This window comes from Microtus oregoni, unplaced genomic scaffold (genome assembly GCF_018167655.1).
Source record: "Microtus oregoni isolate MIOR12 unplaced genomic scaffold, Mior012 000010F_ref0000083, whole genome shotgun sequence".
NCBI classification, from domain to species: Eukaryota; Metazoa; Chordata; class Mammalia; order Rodentia; family Cricetidae; genus Microtus; species Microtus oregoni.
In genome coordinates this window covers 25,191,150-25,206,802 of record NW_024543069.1, presented here as the reverse complement: position 1 = coordinate 25,206,802, position 15,653 = coordinate 25,191,150, and the positions used below count along the sequence as shown (strand labels likewise).

At 48.5% G+C, this 15,653-nt stretch overlaps 1 protein-coding gene across 1 annotated transcript in view; it reads right to left on the bottom strand.

The window, feature by feature from the left end:
* The window catches only part of Maml3 (mastermind like transcriptional coactivator 3), a 418,146-nt gene extending 403,041 nt beyond the window's left edge, over positions 1-15,105 (bottom strand). The window contains exon 1 of the mRNA XM_041659084.1: positions 13,764-15,105. Coding sequence (XP_041515018.1) covers positions 13,764-14,228 — 465 coding nt within the window. The 5' untranslated portion in view covers positions 14,229-15,105. The remainder of the gene's footprint in view (positions 1-13,763) is intronic.
* Positions 15,106-15,653: the final 548 nt, after the last annotated feature.

Genomic DNA, 15,653 nt, shown 5'->3' with positions numbered 1-15,653 from the left:
TTTTTAGGAATTCTATAATACGGTCATTTTGGAAGCTGGACTCTTTAGGAAGACCGTGTTTTCAGAGAAGGTTAGAAGTTAGATGTTTATCATAACACAGGAGCACTCTCGATTGCCTGTGAAAACGTGTTGTATTATAATCAGGTGGCCATGAAATAACTAGTATTGGAAACACTTGGGTCACCATGACTCTGCTACCATCGATACAGAAGTGAAGGTTCTATTGGGCGCCCAACGCAAGACATCTGTGTACTTTGTAGGTCGTGAAAGTCATCCTTAAGGGAAAAAAACTCCAATGCAAGAAAGACTCAGACCCAGAAACACCAAAAGCAAACAAGAGAAAAAGACTCATGCCCGGGGGCGGGGGTGGGGGGGAGCAAGTAGATAACCGGGTAGTTAAGAAAGAGGCAGAGGAGCTGGAACAGCTAAGGTCCAGCAGCAACTCCAAGACTCTTTGTTGATGACGTTGGATGTGCAGGGCTCGTGGCAAGGGAGAACTTTCTTATTCTCGCCATTGAAGCTACTGAAATGTAAGGAATGGAGCTATTGTTAGCCTTTCCCTGGATCTGCACTGAAAATACGGCTGCATTAGCTGTCCAGATGCTTCCGGGAGGCAAAAGGTGGCTAAAGGGACCTGGAGAGCTAGCTTAGCTGGTAGTGTGTTAGTCTGGCAAACACGGGATCATGAGTTCAATCTCCCAGAACCCCCATTGTAAAAAAAAAAAAAAGTCACCACAGGATGGTGCACTGTGACTCTAGAGAGGTGGATTCCTGGGGTGCAATGGTCAACCAGCCTAGACTACTTGGGGGGTACCAGGCTAGTAAGACACTCTGTATCAAAAACAAAACAATAACAAAATGTAGATTACACCCAAGGAATGGCACTTGAGGTTGTCTTCTGTTCTGCACACGCATGTACACATATATGCATGCACATACCCAGGTACATATAAGCCACACGTGTACATATATGTGTATGCACAGACCCAGGCACATATAAACCACACATGTACATATATGTGCATGCAAACCACACGTGTACATATATGTGCATGCACAGACCAGGGCACATATAAACCACACATGTACATATATGTTCATGCAAACCACATGTGTACATATATGTGCATGCACAGACCCGGGCACATATAAACCACGCATGTACATATATGTGTATACACAGACCCAGGCACATATAAGCCATGCATGTACACATATGTGCAGGCACATATAAAACAAACATATATACATATGTGCATGCACATACCCAGGCACATATAAACCTGCAGACACAGAAGTAGCTACGGGGCAATGTAGTTATAAACCGGAGTACAAGGCTTGGTTTGCTGGAATTACGTAGAAGAGAAAGATAAAGCACAGGTCCCCAGCTACCTTACCAGTCTGGTTTATTTCTCTGGTCACATCACTGCCATACCTCATTCGGGTTTAAGGTCCTACTGTCACCGTGACAAAGACAAAGGGGTGGACAAGAAAGAGAGACACACGCAAGGTCGGAGGTACATGAAGTCAGGAGACATGGGAACTGGGAGCCTAGCAAGGCCACGTACCAAGTCTGGCTCTTGTTCAAACTGATCTGCCTTTGCACAGGCAAAGCCAGGCAGACAAGGCCTTCCCCTGGGGAGGACATAGCTCTGTAGAAAACGGGGTTGCTCAGGGAAGCTTGCCAAGAGACTCCTGCATCCTAGTGAAGGCTCAATGGCGCAGAGCAAAGAACACTCCAGCCATGGTGAAAACAGAGGGTTTCATTCCTTCCTGTCATAAGGCTGCCCTGCCAAAGGCAAACCCAAGTAGCCACAATTGGGAGGGGTCACATCAGAGCGTAACAGGAAGTATTGGGACTTCTGTCTAACTGTGAGAGGACTATGGGAGCAAGTCTACTCTCCAGCACTTTCCAGAGTCGGCTGGTCAACAGGCTGTTATTACCACATTACACAGACGACTAGATTAGTCAGGGCAATTTAACCCGCAGGAAGTGGTATCTCACAGAACGAAGATTTCTACCACTTGAACGCACACCCATAAACACCCCAGGTACTACTGGGCCAATTCACTCCCCCCACCACACACACCACCACCATCAAAACCACCCCGGCCTGAGAGGCACAACACTAACTAATGCAAAGAAGGTCTTCAACCCAGTCAAAGTCTCCACTTTAGGACAACAGAAAAGAAAGAAGATCGTTCCTGTAAGACATAACCTTTGAACTCACTAGTATCCTCAAAAGGAGTAAGGGTACAGCTCAGAGACAAAGCACTTAATTCTCATGCTGAAGGCCCTGGGTTCAATCCTTAGCACAACCAGAAATAAAACTGCTAGCTGGGCAGTGGTGGCGCATGCCTTTAGTCCCAGCACTCAGGAGGCAAAGGCAGGCGGATCTCTGTGAGTTCAAGGCCAGCCTGGTCTAAAAGAGCTAGTTCCAGGCCAGCTAGAGCTATTAGATGACTACCTTTTGGGGGGGAAAACATGTTTTTTTAATTCATTTGTATTTTACGTTCATTGGTGTTTTTCCTGCGTGTTTGTCTGAGGGCGCTGGAACCCCTGGAACTGGAGTTATGGAAGGCTGTGAGTCTCCGTGTGGGTGCTGGGAACTGAACTCAGATCCTCTGGCAGAGCATCCAGTGCTCCTAACCACTGAGCCTTCTCTCTGGCCCCTACGTATTTCCTATTTACACATCCAGTTCTCTTCTATCACATGGGGTCCCAGGAATCAGATTCAAGAAGTCAGGTTTGGCAGGAAGCGCTTATATCCACTGAATGGCCTCACCATCCCTGAAAATGATGTTGTTTAAAGAGGCAGACTTATTGTTTGTCCCGTGTGGGCTGTAATGAGTCATACTAAACCATGCTGCATTGACAGACTTTCTGTCAACCGCTTATTCTCTGCTTGTACTTATTATATACAGAAAAGCAATCTTCGCTACGGAAATTCTCAAATGTGAACAAGGGATGTCTGGCTAGGAGGACTGCAGCATTTAACTGCCAAAACCTAAGGAAGGGACTTGAGATTTTGCCTCAAAAAGCAAGCAAGCAAGCAAACAAAACTGAAGAAGTCAATCAAAGTATCTACCAATAGGAGCTCTTCCATCGTACTGTGGAACATTCATAATGGTCAAAAGGAAAGAGTTGAGGCTCTAGAAGAACCTCATGGGGCAAACGGCTGAGGCATAACACAGGGGCTGAAGATGTAGCTCGCCTGGTAGAGTGCTTGCCTAGAATGCAGGAAAGCCTGGAAGATTCCCAACACTATCAACCAGATGTGTGGCATACCCACGCCCCTAATCTCAGCACTCTGGAGGTGGAGACAGGAGGATACAAAGTTCAAGCTCATCCTGGGCTATTTACCACATTCCAGGCCAGCCCAGGACACAGGAGACTTTGGTTTTTTTGTAAGTTTGTTGTCATTGTTTAATTAGATTTATGTAGCGATATTTTGTTTGTGTTCTAACAAATAAAGCTTGCCTGAAGACCAGAGTGCAGAGTGAAGCCACTAGAGGCCAGGCAGTGGTGGCACACACCTTTATTCCCAGAATTTGGGAGACAGAGGCAGATGGATCTCTGTTAGTCCAAGGCCACCCTAGGCTACACAAAATTGATCCAATCTATAAGAGAAACACAAAGGTAACTCCAGCACTTAGGATCCCACATTTTTATCCCAGCAACTAGGGAAGTGGAGACAGGAATGATATGGCCGGGCAGAGAGAGGAAAATAAGGTAGGAGAAGACAGGAGCTCAGGGCAGTCTGAGGACAGGATTGCCCTTTTGGTCTGAAGATTCTGTAGAGGTACAAGATCTCTCTAGTGGCTGGCTACACTGCCTCCCTGATCTTACAGCTTTCACCTCCTAACATCTGACTCCAGGTTTTTATTATTAATATTTATTAGAATTAGTACTAAAATTTATGTTTTGTATGTGCATGCATTCACAGCACATGTAGAGGTCAGAGAACAACTTGTAAGATTCAGTTCTCTCCCTTCGTCTTGTGGGTCCCAGGAATTGAACTCAGGTTATCAGCCTTGTCAGTAAGCATTTTACCCACTGAGCCGTCTTGCATATATATACATGGAGAACTGCAGAGTGCCTATATCTATTTAAATGGGGGGAAAGTTTATTTTAGGATAATAATGCAATATGATTCCAATTACGTAAAATATCTAGTAGGTAGGTATATACAACTGGTGATAGGAAGACAAGACAAATATACGAAATCATGGAGATTGAACAGAATCAGGCCATTCTTGCTGTTTGCTTTCATTTATTAATTTATTTAAGCAGCATGCTGAGCTCCTCCTATCACAGGTAGGTCCTTTCAGAATCGCAAGGACATAAACAGGAGTAAAGAGACAGACTCCCTGCCCTGGTCCTCCCATGCTCCAGCCAATGCTAAAACTCTTGCTGGACACTGCCGCTCACGAAGGCAGCCCCTTCCATCTCGGAATTTTTGTAAAATTTTTAAAAAAATATATGCATTATGCCAAAACCTGGCTTCTACAAACTGCCAACCACTGACCCTAAATTTATCCCGAGGTCTCAAAGAGCGTTCCTAATCCTTTCTTTGTATGGCAGCCCTTTATATATTTTCAATCAGCCATCCTGTCACCCCCACCATGACCCCACAAACTCAGCTATCACGCCACACACTCAGCTCCACACACTGATCTCCACCGACCATGGTTTCCAGCCCTTGCACCACCCTGCCTGCTTCTACCTAAGTGCCCTCCTTCTATCTGAGCCCCTGCTGTCAAGTGATGCCCAGGAGGTAACTAGCAGGACACCACAGGCACGACCTCATCAGAGAGAAAAAGAAAGTGAAAGTGAAATCCACCAGCTTCAACAATCACGCCCTCATCTCTTCGGTAACAAGCCAGCGCATCGTGCTCCAGAAAGAACTATGTGGGAAAAAACGTGAACTATAGTAGGGTGTGGCAGCACACACCTGGAATCCCACACTTTGGAGATGGAATTCAAAAACATTCTCAGGTACATAGTGAGTTTAAGGCCAGCAAAAGCTACTGGAGACTCTGCCTCAAAAAAAAAAGGGAGGGGGGAGCTTTGTTATAAACATCAGTACTTAGAAGATACAAAGTATTTACTACCCTTGGGGTTTTCCTCGATGTTTGTTTATTGCTCCCAGAAATATGGTACCTAAGAGAACCACAAATTCTACTTCTTGAAGCTGCTTAAAACATGCAACTGTGTCCTGCTGTCCTTGCTGAGGACAAAGGTATATCCCTTCACCACACAGTTTCTGGTGGCTATAAGCGTGTTCAACACGCAGCGGTGGTTCACTTCCCACTCATTAGATCTCGGCTTGCGCAGGCGCTGGGCTAGCCTCATAGTGCTCTATTTCCAGGGAGCACATGGGCAGGAGGAACCAAAGTCCATCATGAAAATGCAGCTAAGGGTGAGGGAGACTGGCCTGTCTGATTCATTTGATCCTGACCACTGTGCTATGAGACGTGAGAAAGACAACTCACTGCTTTTGAGACGGGCAGGGAGACGGTGCCAACAATCCTGAAGTGAAAAAGCCACAAAATCCCAGGGAGCTGGACAGAGCTGAAACCCAAGCATCACCCTGCTTTCTAACTCATCAGGGCCCCACGACTTCTCTCTCATTTAGCAACAAACATGTTACAGAGATATGTAATTGGAGGTTTCTCTCTGCCTGCCAGTTCCTGAATAACCATTCTGAGGCTTAATATTAGCTACAAACTGTTTGGCCTATTAGCTCAGGCTTATTAACTAGCTCTTACAGCTTAAATTAACCCATTTCTATTAGTCTATATTTTACCATGAGGCTCGTGACCTGTCCCCTCACATCTTGCTTGTTCAATGGCTGCTTGCATCTCCCCAACTCTGCCTTCTTTCTCCCTCTGTCTGTTTGGATTTCTTGCCTAGCTATATTCTTCCCTGCCATAGGTCAAGGCAGCTTCTTTCTTTTCTTCTTTTTTTTTTTTTTTTTTTTGGTTTTTCGAGACAGGGTTTCTCTGTGGTTTTGGAGCCTATCCTGGAACTAGCTCTTCTAGACCAGGCTGGTCTCGAACTCACAGAGATCAGCCTGCCTCTGCCTCCCAAGTGCTGGGATTAAAGGAGTGCACCACCACCGCCCGGCTTCAAAGCAGCTTCTTTATTAACCAGTGGTAATAAAACATATTCACAGCATACAGAAGGGCATCCCATATCAGAGAGACTATGAGTAAAAATCACAGGGCATAAATCCATCCCCAAGTACTCTCTCCTTCCTACTTCCAGTGAAGCATCTTGGTCAAAGTAGGCTTTCCCACGCCCAACCGTACTGACACTCTGGAGCAGGTGAATTCTTAATTGTGAGCATTATTAATTTGCTTACTATTGCTGTGATAAACACCATGACCAAAAGTGACTTGGGGAAGAAGGGGTTATTACAACTTACAAGTTCTAGGCTACTATAGAGGGAAGCCAGGGCAGAAGCTCAGGGTAGCAACTGAAGCAGAGGCCGTGGGGGAACTCTGCTTACTGACTTGCTCCCTTGGCTTGCTCGTTATTACTGCCCAGGGATGACACTGCCACAAAAAGGCTGGGCCCTTCCATATTAATCCTCAATCATCAATGAGGACAATGGGCTTGCCTACAGGCCATCTGATGTAGACATTGTAGTGGAAAAGAAAAGAAGAAAGGAAGGATGGATGGAAGGAAGGAAGGAAAGAAGGAAAGAAGGAAAGAAGGAAGACAACAACAACGAAAAACTAGCCATGATAGTGTTCGTTCATTGCAGGATACCTGTCAGAACACCGGGTTTCTGTCATGGAGATAACTATGAGACCCCTAAATTATAATAATCAAAAATGTCAGGTGTGGATGAGGATAAACAATTTAAAGCACACCTTACCTGATAACTCCAACTAACCATGCCACACTGTGGTTAACTACACACGATCAAGACCACCACTTCTCCCCCATCTACACCTCCATGTTTATTGCTCCCTGCCCCTGGAATTTTCTCAGCCCTCTGCGTAGCTGAGCTCCCTCCACCTGCTTACAGCTCTTACTGGGTACCAGCCCCTTCAGATTAATTCACAGTCTCTGGGTTACTACACCCGGCATCTGTCAATCGAAGGTAGAAAAAAAAAAAACTGATCGCTGTGAGGATAACGGGGATAGACTTAGTCTTTCAAAGCTGGGTCATCCGTCCCAGTCACAGGTATGAAGGAGGGCCAGGCTGAGGCTGCCTGCACAAGTGCAGGCATACATAGCACTCCAGTCCATCTGACGGGAAAGAGGTGCTGGGAAGTGGATGGATGGAAGAGGCAAACATCACTTATCCTAATCCCTTCTCTCCAGGCAGAAGCAAAAGCTGACATAGCTGGGGACTGAAGGGTTCACATTCAAGTGACATTACACAGCCAGATGCTAACCACCTGGACAGGCAGTTAAGGGCTAGAAAGGGGAGCCTGGAAGTTGTTAGTGTAAAATTAAATATTTCATTGAAGTGTTCTCGAGTTGTTAAGGAAATGCTGAAGGGGATGAAGGTCAGTTATTAAGAGTATTTTAAAAGATTCCATTTCAACATAAGGTCCCTCTCAGCCAATAGGAAGACTGATACAACTAAAAGGCGGTGCCTAAATGATCCTTAAGCAATCACTTTCCTTAAGTCAGAGGAAGTACGGCAAGACGTTTTTATTAAGTTCCCCAAGAACAGTACGCCAGCCTTTAAGACAAACAACAAGCAAAAGGCCACTTCAGTTGCTTCCTTTTTCTTCTCCTTGTGTGCATTGGCCCTAGGGGAACTAAGCACAGTTTCTTTCTCAAATAGAGAAAGGGATTCAAGAACCTCTCTAGAGTTTATACAGACAGCTAGCCTTCAAAAATAAAAATAAAATGTGCTTCCCTTCGCTGCCCCTGCTAAACAGAACCCTGTAATTTCTAAGTATTTCTTTTCATACACAGCGCACCTTCAACTCTGTCTTATGAGTAATTTATCCACTCTTCTTTCATTTTTTTTTCTTTAAACTTTCTTAGATTTAAACAAAAACAAATTAGGTAAAGATAATTAATCACTTCTGGCAATAGCCGGGTACCAGAAGTTGTATTCCCAACTTGCAAACCTGAATAATGAACCTTTGGACATGTCTATTTGAGATGCATGCTGTTTTCTTAATTTGGAAAGTTAAAACTTCAGCAGTGCCAGGCATGGTGGGACAGGCCTTTAATCCTTTGGGAGGCAGAGGCAGGCGGATCTCTGAGTCCAAGGCCAGCCTGGTTTACAGAGCGAATTCAGGGACAGCCAAGGAAGGCTACACAGAGAAGTCCTGCCCAGAAAAACAAAAAGCAGTAACAACAAAAAACTTACTAGCAATCATCTGTAAACCAGCTACCCCCCCTCAAATAGCAATGTCAAATGAGTTTGAAATAACAGTAAAGCACATCATTTTTCTCAGAATACAGTGGAAAGGGGATACATAGTGCCTGAAGCTTTAAGTGGTTGACATGCAAGACTATATTGATTTAATAGCAATCTGTTACACCCTTGAAATAAGTTACAGTAACAATGAAAACCTATGAAGAACATACATTGTCATGCAAATTAAAACAAAATTAATAATTTAACCTCTGTGAAGTACTACATAGACTATATGTATCAATGCTATGCAATCAGTAAAGTTTAAAAATCAATTTACGCCATATTGTGTGTGCTAAGGAAGAATAAATACTGTGTACAAAGCCAAGTCCATACTGATCCAAAACGATGTCTCATCCAAGCATCTTGTTACTGCGACAGCCAGAAGCACCTGAGTTAGTTTTTCCTCTGCTTGCTGCTTCCTCAGTGATAAAAGTGGTAAAGAGCAAGAGAAAGGGAGACAAGAGCAGCAGAGGAAGCAGGACAGGTAGCCATAGGTTCCAAACCCCCAACTCTGAGCTCTTCAACACCAGAGTACATGTGAACCACAGCTTGAGACTTAGGGCAGATACTGTGAGAACCTGAGGGCGGGTTTGCAATCTGCTTCTGCTAGTTAGACATCTGATGGACACCACACACTTCTCTACGGTGCAGAGCGTGTCAAAAGACAGGCTTTGGCTATCATCAACTCCAGGACAGAGTCCAGCAGAGAACGACTGGAAACCAAACAGAATACTCATCACCCACAGAAAACTTCGCAAGGAGCATTCACAAAGAGGAAGTGCTTTGAAGGCGCCCAAGAACAACAACTTAACATGCAAAATTGTTTATTATGCCAGATTCTGGGGAGGGAGGTGCAGGAGCTCAAGGGAAGGCTTGCTCACAAGCGTCCTTATCTCAACCAAATGAAAAGCCCTGTTGGGAAATCTAGCAGCGAACTCTGAGTCTCGCAGGCTTAGGGGGAAAGTAACTGAGTGTAAGGAAACCTAACCGCCCATGATCCTCATCTCTCCTACAGAAACTGAACAGTGGCCAGAAAATGCTCATTTCTCTCATATGAATTAGTCAGAAAAATCTGAAAAACATCTCATTTGTTCTCATGAGTCTAAAAAGACAGGATGGGGCGTATCCAGAATGCTAGCTACTTGAGAGTCAGCTTTACCTGGGAAGGGATCTGCCTGGATCTCATTTTGTAGATTATGACTAACGATGAACTAACTGGACTTCTACTTTGCAGGCTGACGGCTGGCCACTCTGTACAAATAGAATGCACCATGACCAAAGGATTACATGTATTGTTGTTCAATGATTCTTGAAGTTTAGCGCAAAGAACACCATATTGTTAAGGATAAAGAAATAAAAGTTCACGGTTTTCTCACAAACTTAAGACACGCTAGATCAGGCAATGGGAAGGTTTGGCAAAAGCCACCCCCCTCACCCATGACAGCAGCCGGATAGTTAAGCTGGAAAGGTTGCCATAAAAAATAAAATAAAATTTAAAAGGCAAAAGGATTCATGGAGAAGGTTCAGTAGTGACCTAGTATATTGGCATTTCCTGGATCCATTCCAAGGATGGATGGGAACATTTTTGGATGGGGTACAGTTATATCCAATATTCAGTGATTAATACCTATATTATCAAATGAATTTTATGCGATAAACTCTTCAGAGCATGGGTCACATAGATTTATGCACTGTGCAAACTGTCTATAAATTGTTAGGATGGTGACAGGGAAAGGCCAGGCACAGCATAGGTCCCCAGGGGAATAAGACTACCACCATTTTGAGATTGTCAAAATGACATTGATGTGCTTTCTGATGCTCTAAAGGATGGCACCTTTGTCAAGTCGATCAATCTTTGGACTTGCAAATCAAAACGTATCTTAATACCAGACCCAAATCCTGTTCCAAGTGCTGCAATGAACATATTTTGCTACCAGGAAAGACACTGGAAAACACTGAGATTCTTAAATGCATAAAGTCAACAGTTCTCACCGTGGAACCAAGGAGTCTTGGGGGTGGGGGATGCCCTCTGTAAAAATAAAATGGTTGTGGCTGATGTCCGGACCGAAGTTACCTGAGTCTATAGAGAGGACCTGTCACTTGAAATAGTATAGGCTCAAATCTAGGAGTGCTGCCTGCTCTATGCACCATGCTACAGAGAACCCACAGCAATCTTAAATAGTCTAGAACCAGGGGAGATTACTGCTCACCACCTCTGGTTGCTTTTGGCTTACTAGTTTGTGTGTTTGTCTTTCATGCCTATGCTTGTAAATGTGCAAGATAGGAAAACAAATCAAAAGCAGCAAAGCCCTCATTAGATTGTCCTCTTAACCCAAGCCAGGCAGAAAGAGTCAATCGATATTTGGTACTTCGGAAATACTGGTCCTAAGAAGGTAAACAATAGCAATAAAACAGAAAAGAATCCTATTCACTTTTATTTTATTTTTTCAGCATCGCTGTTTGGCTGTAGTTAATCATCATTTTTCTTTAGAGCTTTCTAAATAGCGAGTCCAATTCGAGAACTAAATTTAATTGCTCTGTGCCTCACTGGAGTTCCACTATAATCCAGCAGTCAATTCAAGAAAACGAAGAGGAACATTTTCGTAGTAACCCATCTTGAAGATTTTTTAATCTCATAGATAGGCTAAACTTAAGGTATTCTTCCATCTTAGAAGCGGATGTGAATTCTGAAACTAATCATTTTACAGGAAAATTTAACTCATAAAATTGCGATGTTAATTTTTCTCTCTACGCACAAAATCTACACACAAGTCTTTTCTTAGTATTAAAACGGTTTATTTTCATTCCACATCACACGTACATCGCGTATTGGCACCAGCGAGACGCTTATATTTGGAAGATGCTAGAATATACAGTATTGCACATGGCTTTGGTATTTCTCTACGTCAATGAGCTAAATTATTGACAACTGATAGAAAAATTTGATTTTCGGGCGATGTTTTTCAAGTCTATTTGCTGTTAACTTACTAAAGTAGGATTCATTGCGAAATTTATAGCTGTTGTCTTCATCTATTCAAATAAGCTTTATATTTTCATTTTGAAGTTAAACCCTGGCTGGGGCGAGCTGCCTCCTAGGTAACCTCAGAATGCAGGCTGGCTTTTACCTGCGGGTGTCAGCACAGAGGCGGCCCCCACCCTTGTCCTGCCGCCATCAGAGGATGGTAAGGGAGGACACAGCCCAAAGATAAAACTTTCTGGTCCCTAACTCTACTCCTCTCGCCTCCGTACCAGGTCTCTAAAAAAAAGAAGAAAGGAAAAGGACAGTGGCTTTTGTTCAGCACCATCCCCAAAGGTCGTAAGCTGTGTCAGAAGACGGGAAATTTTGGAATCTCACGCAAAAAGTCAGTTTCTATGCAATTAGGGAACAGAAGACGTGCGCACACTGTAGAGGGTGGGGGTGGGCGAGGACGGAATCCTCGACGTCTGGCTTCTTCTACTCCAGCCTCAGGTTCGCTAAGTCAATCTCCCACGACTGAGGGCGAGGGCAGAGAGGGGGCTGGGGGACTGCTAAGAACACTGGTGCCACCTGGGTCCCCAGCTATAGTCAAGACGCCGGCGTCGTCCCAGCTCAGGGTTACAATCAGGAAAAAGCCAGTGTGTCCGTGGTTTGGAGCTTCCTGTTTGTAAGCGAGAAGCTCCCTAGAAGACTCTGGGACCCGGGTTCTTCCTCCCACCGCACTGGTGGCCTGAGGCGGAGGAGGGGGCAGGGCCGGAGGCGCTGGGCGGTCCCCCGGGCTGCGCAGGGCCGCCAGGCGGACAAAGCGCCTCCCGCTCCCTCCCCCACGGCCGCGTTCCAAAAGGGAGGGGAGGGAGGACCAGAGGGGTGGGATGGAGAGGGAGGTCGGGGAGGGAGAGGAGGATAGGAGGAGGGCGCTGCCGGCGGGACTGGGCTGGAGCGAGCAGAAGAGGGAGGGCAGGGAGGAGGGGCCAAGGAGAGCAGGGAGGAGGGAAGGATTCTTGAAGCCCAAGATAAACAAATTGTTCCTCTTCACGTGCGGGGTGGGAGGGGGGAGCGAGCTCCGCGGCCTCCCCTCCCCCACGCCGGCTCTTTGTCACCGCCCGCCCGCCCGAGAGCCCGGCGACCCTGGCACCACCCCTGGCGCTCCGAGATCCGGAACGTGCGCGAAGCACAGAAAGCACACGGAGAGGGCGTCCGGCGCCCGACTCCACGCAGCCGACGGAGGGGCGGTGGGGAAAAGAGGGCGCGCTCCTAGGAGATGGCCATTACCGGGGCCTCGAACCCGGAGACACGGTGGGGGAGGGAGTGCAGACACCTTTCCCAAGCTTCCTGCCTTACCCCGCCCCCCCCTCCCAAAGAGCTAGCGAACCCCAGAGAGGAGATAAGAGAAAGGATTCCACCCTCTGGGTTAGGGGTGGGATCGGCCCCTTCCTCCTCCTAGCACTTAAGCCATTGGCTGCGCATCCTCCTGCGAACCCACCCACCCGGCCATTTAAGCCTTTCTCCTCCCTGCTCCCCTCCACTCCTCCGGGCTCATTACCCGGTGCCTGAAAGTTGGCGAGAGCAAGGTGGGGGCAAGTTGAAGAAGAGGATGGGGGACAATTCCAAGCCCTGCGGCAGTGGCAGGATCAGGGCGCAGCTCTGGCTTCCTCGCTCCCGCCCAGCCACGGCCCTCTCGACCCCTCGCGGCTGCCCCACCTGCCCTGCCTCAGCCGCAGGTCTCGAGCGGCGAGCGCAGCGCTCGCGCGCCCCGCATCCGCGCGCGTCCCCACGAGCACGCGCGCGCAGCCACCCTCGCTCGCAGCTCACCCACTTCAAAGTTCATTCACAAAACTCTCAGACTTTCCCAAACCCAAAGGAGAGGAAGCCAGAGACTCTTCCTTCCCCCTCCAAAGGGTTAAGAGCCTGGTGCCCACTCAGAATGTGCGACAGCATCAATTTCTCCCCGCAGCCGGCGGATGTGATGAGAGGGGTGGGCGAAAGGGGACCGATCTGGGGAGGCGCGGTGGCACCGCGAGAGGTGAAGGCGGGGCGCGGAGAGGAGCAGCGTGGTTTCTACTCCCGGGTTCACTCTCATTCGGATCGGTTTCTAAGACAAGGAGGGGGAAACTTTTCCTGCGCCTCACTCCAACGCTCTTGAAAGCTCCCTCCTCCCCCTTGTAGTCGTGACTGGCTTCCCTCTCATCCCCTCCTCCCCAAATCTGACAACCCTGACAGATTAACAGGTAGCGGCGTCAACGACAACGTTTACCCTGAGAAAAGTTGACGTTAACCCTTCGGCTCCATCCCACCTCACTCGCCCCCGGTGCAAATCAGACCCTCACACACCCCCACGCCAGAAACTCCACGCCCCCGACCCCAACGCGCGCCCCGTGAGCCCTCACCATGATCAGCGTGTGGTTCCTCTGCTCCGCCGAGGCAGCCTCCGCATCTTGCTGGGCTTTGCTCGGATGCTGTTGCTTGCCGGTGCCGGCGCCCGATTTCTTGGCCCTCTGCTCCAGGGTCCGCTGGTAGAGGCTCACGGTGTCCCGGCGCTCCAGCTCCAGCTGCTCCACCTGAGCCTGCTGATACCTGTTCTCGCAGTTGACGTGGTGCCGCCGGCAGCCCTCGATACGCTGCCGGAGCCGCTCGACCACCGTGCTGTGCTTGGGGACGGCCGCCGAGCCGCCGCCGGGGCCCCCGGAGCCGCCGCAGCCGCCGGCAACGGGGTGATTGCCACTTGGAGCAGCCGGAGTGCTATTGGGAGTATTCACGCCGATCCCGGCCCCGCCGAGGTTGCTGCTCAGGCTGCTGTTGATGCAGATACTACTACCATTCGCGGCAGCAGTGGGGGCTGCGAAATCCCCCATCCTGCTCCCGGGGCACACTATTTTGGAAGAACTTTTTTTTAATCCACCCCCCTATCAGCCTCCTCCTTGGGTCCAAGGATTAAAATAGTTTAAGTGGAACGCGGGGGAGACGCAAGCACATGGATGAAAACAGCGATCCCCACGGGGCGAAAATAAAGAGGGAGAGATTTGGGGTGGTTTTTTGTTGTTGTTTCCTTTAAAAAAAAAAACTGTAAAGATCCAGGGGAGGAAAGAGGGGGTGTTATCGGAATACCATCAGACACCTATCAACAAATAGAATCCCAACAAACTGAGCCGGCAGCAGATCGGCTTGCAACTCAAGGGGAGATCCGCTCCTCGCCTGCCTCCTTTTAATAATCCATTATTTTCTAATAAATTCCAGGTTTCCGGTGGTTGGCAAGCATTTTCTCACTACGTACCGAAAAACACACCCCATGTACACACACAAGCGTGTGCCTCCTGTGCGGACACGCGCGACACACACTCACTCCACGCCGCATCGGAAAACGGCGAGCTTGCTTATTGCATTTTCCTTCCACAAAAAAGTTTTGGTGTTTATGCCGCCCCGTGTTCTCAAAGTACTTTGGCTGCTCAGTTGCATTTCACAGAAGCCTAGACATCGAGTCCTCGGGCTGGGGCAAGTAAACACATGGACAGTCCGAGGCGACTGCAAAAGTAGATCGCTGAAGTCCTTTGCGAAACGCCGCGCGGAGAGCAGCCCCTAACGCTCGGCCAGGCTGCCGCTGCCGCCGCCGCCTCCACCACCATCACAATGATCAACTGCTCGCCGCCGCCGCCGCCTCCTCCTCCTCCTCCTCACGCTCCTCCACCTCCTCCTCCTCCTCCATGCCAGCGGAGTGATATCAGGACGCGCGAGCTCAGTAAACACGGCAGCGGCGGCGGCTGGAGGCCGTGAGACGAGCCCGGGGACCCGGCGCAAAACCCGGCCCGGACTCTCCCCGGGCGGGAGCGGGCGCGGCGCGCACCTATCCGGCTCCCGCCTCTCTCGCCACTCCCGCCCCCTACATACACACCCGCCCGCCCTCCCCGTCCGCAGCCCAGCTGCTCTCCAGGCTAGGAAGCTCGACCTGCCAGGAGGAGGGAAAGCAAAGACTGGGGGAATCTCAGGACTGGATCACCTTTTGACCCGCGCGCGCGCACGTGCGTGTCTGTGTGCGTGCGTGTGTGTGAGTGTGTGTGTGTGTGTGTGTGTACGCGCGCGCGCGTGTGTGAGTGAAGCGCGCAGTGCGCGAGTGTATGTGTGCGCGCGCGCGCTCAAGTGCACGGGGACGCGCCAGGCAGGCTGCGTTTCCTCCTGACCAGTGAGGTATCCAGCGAGCCCAAGTTGTTGTTATACATTTATGCATTATATTGCAGAACTGTACATGACCAGGCAGAAACATTGCAGCTTTCCGGCAGCTGTCA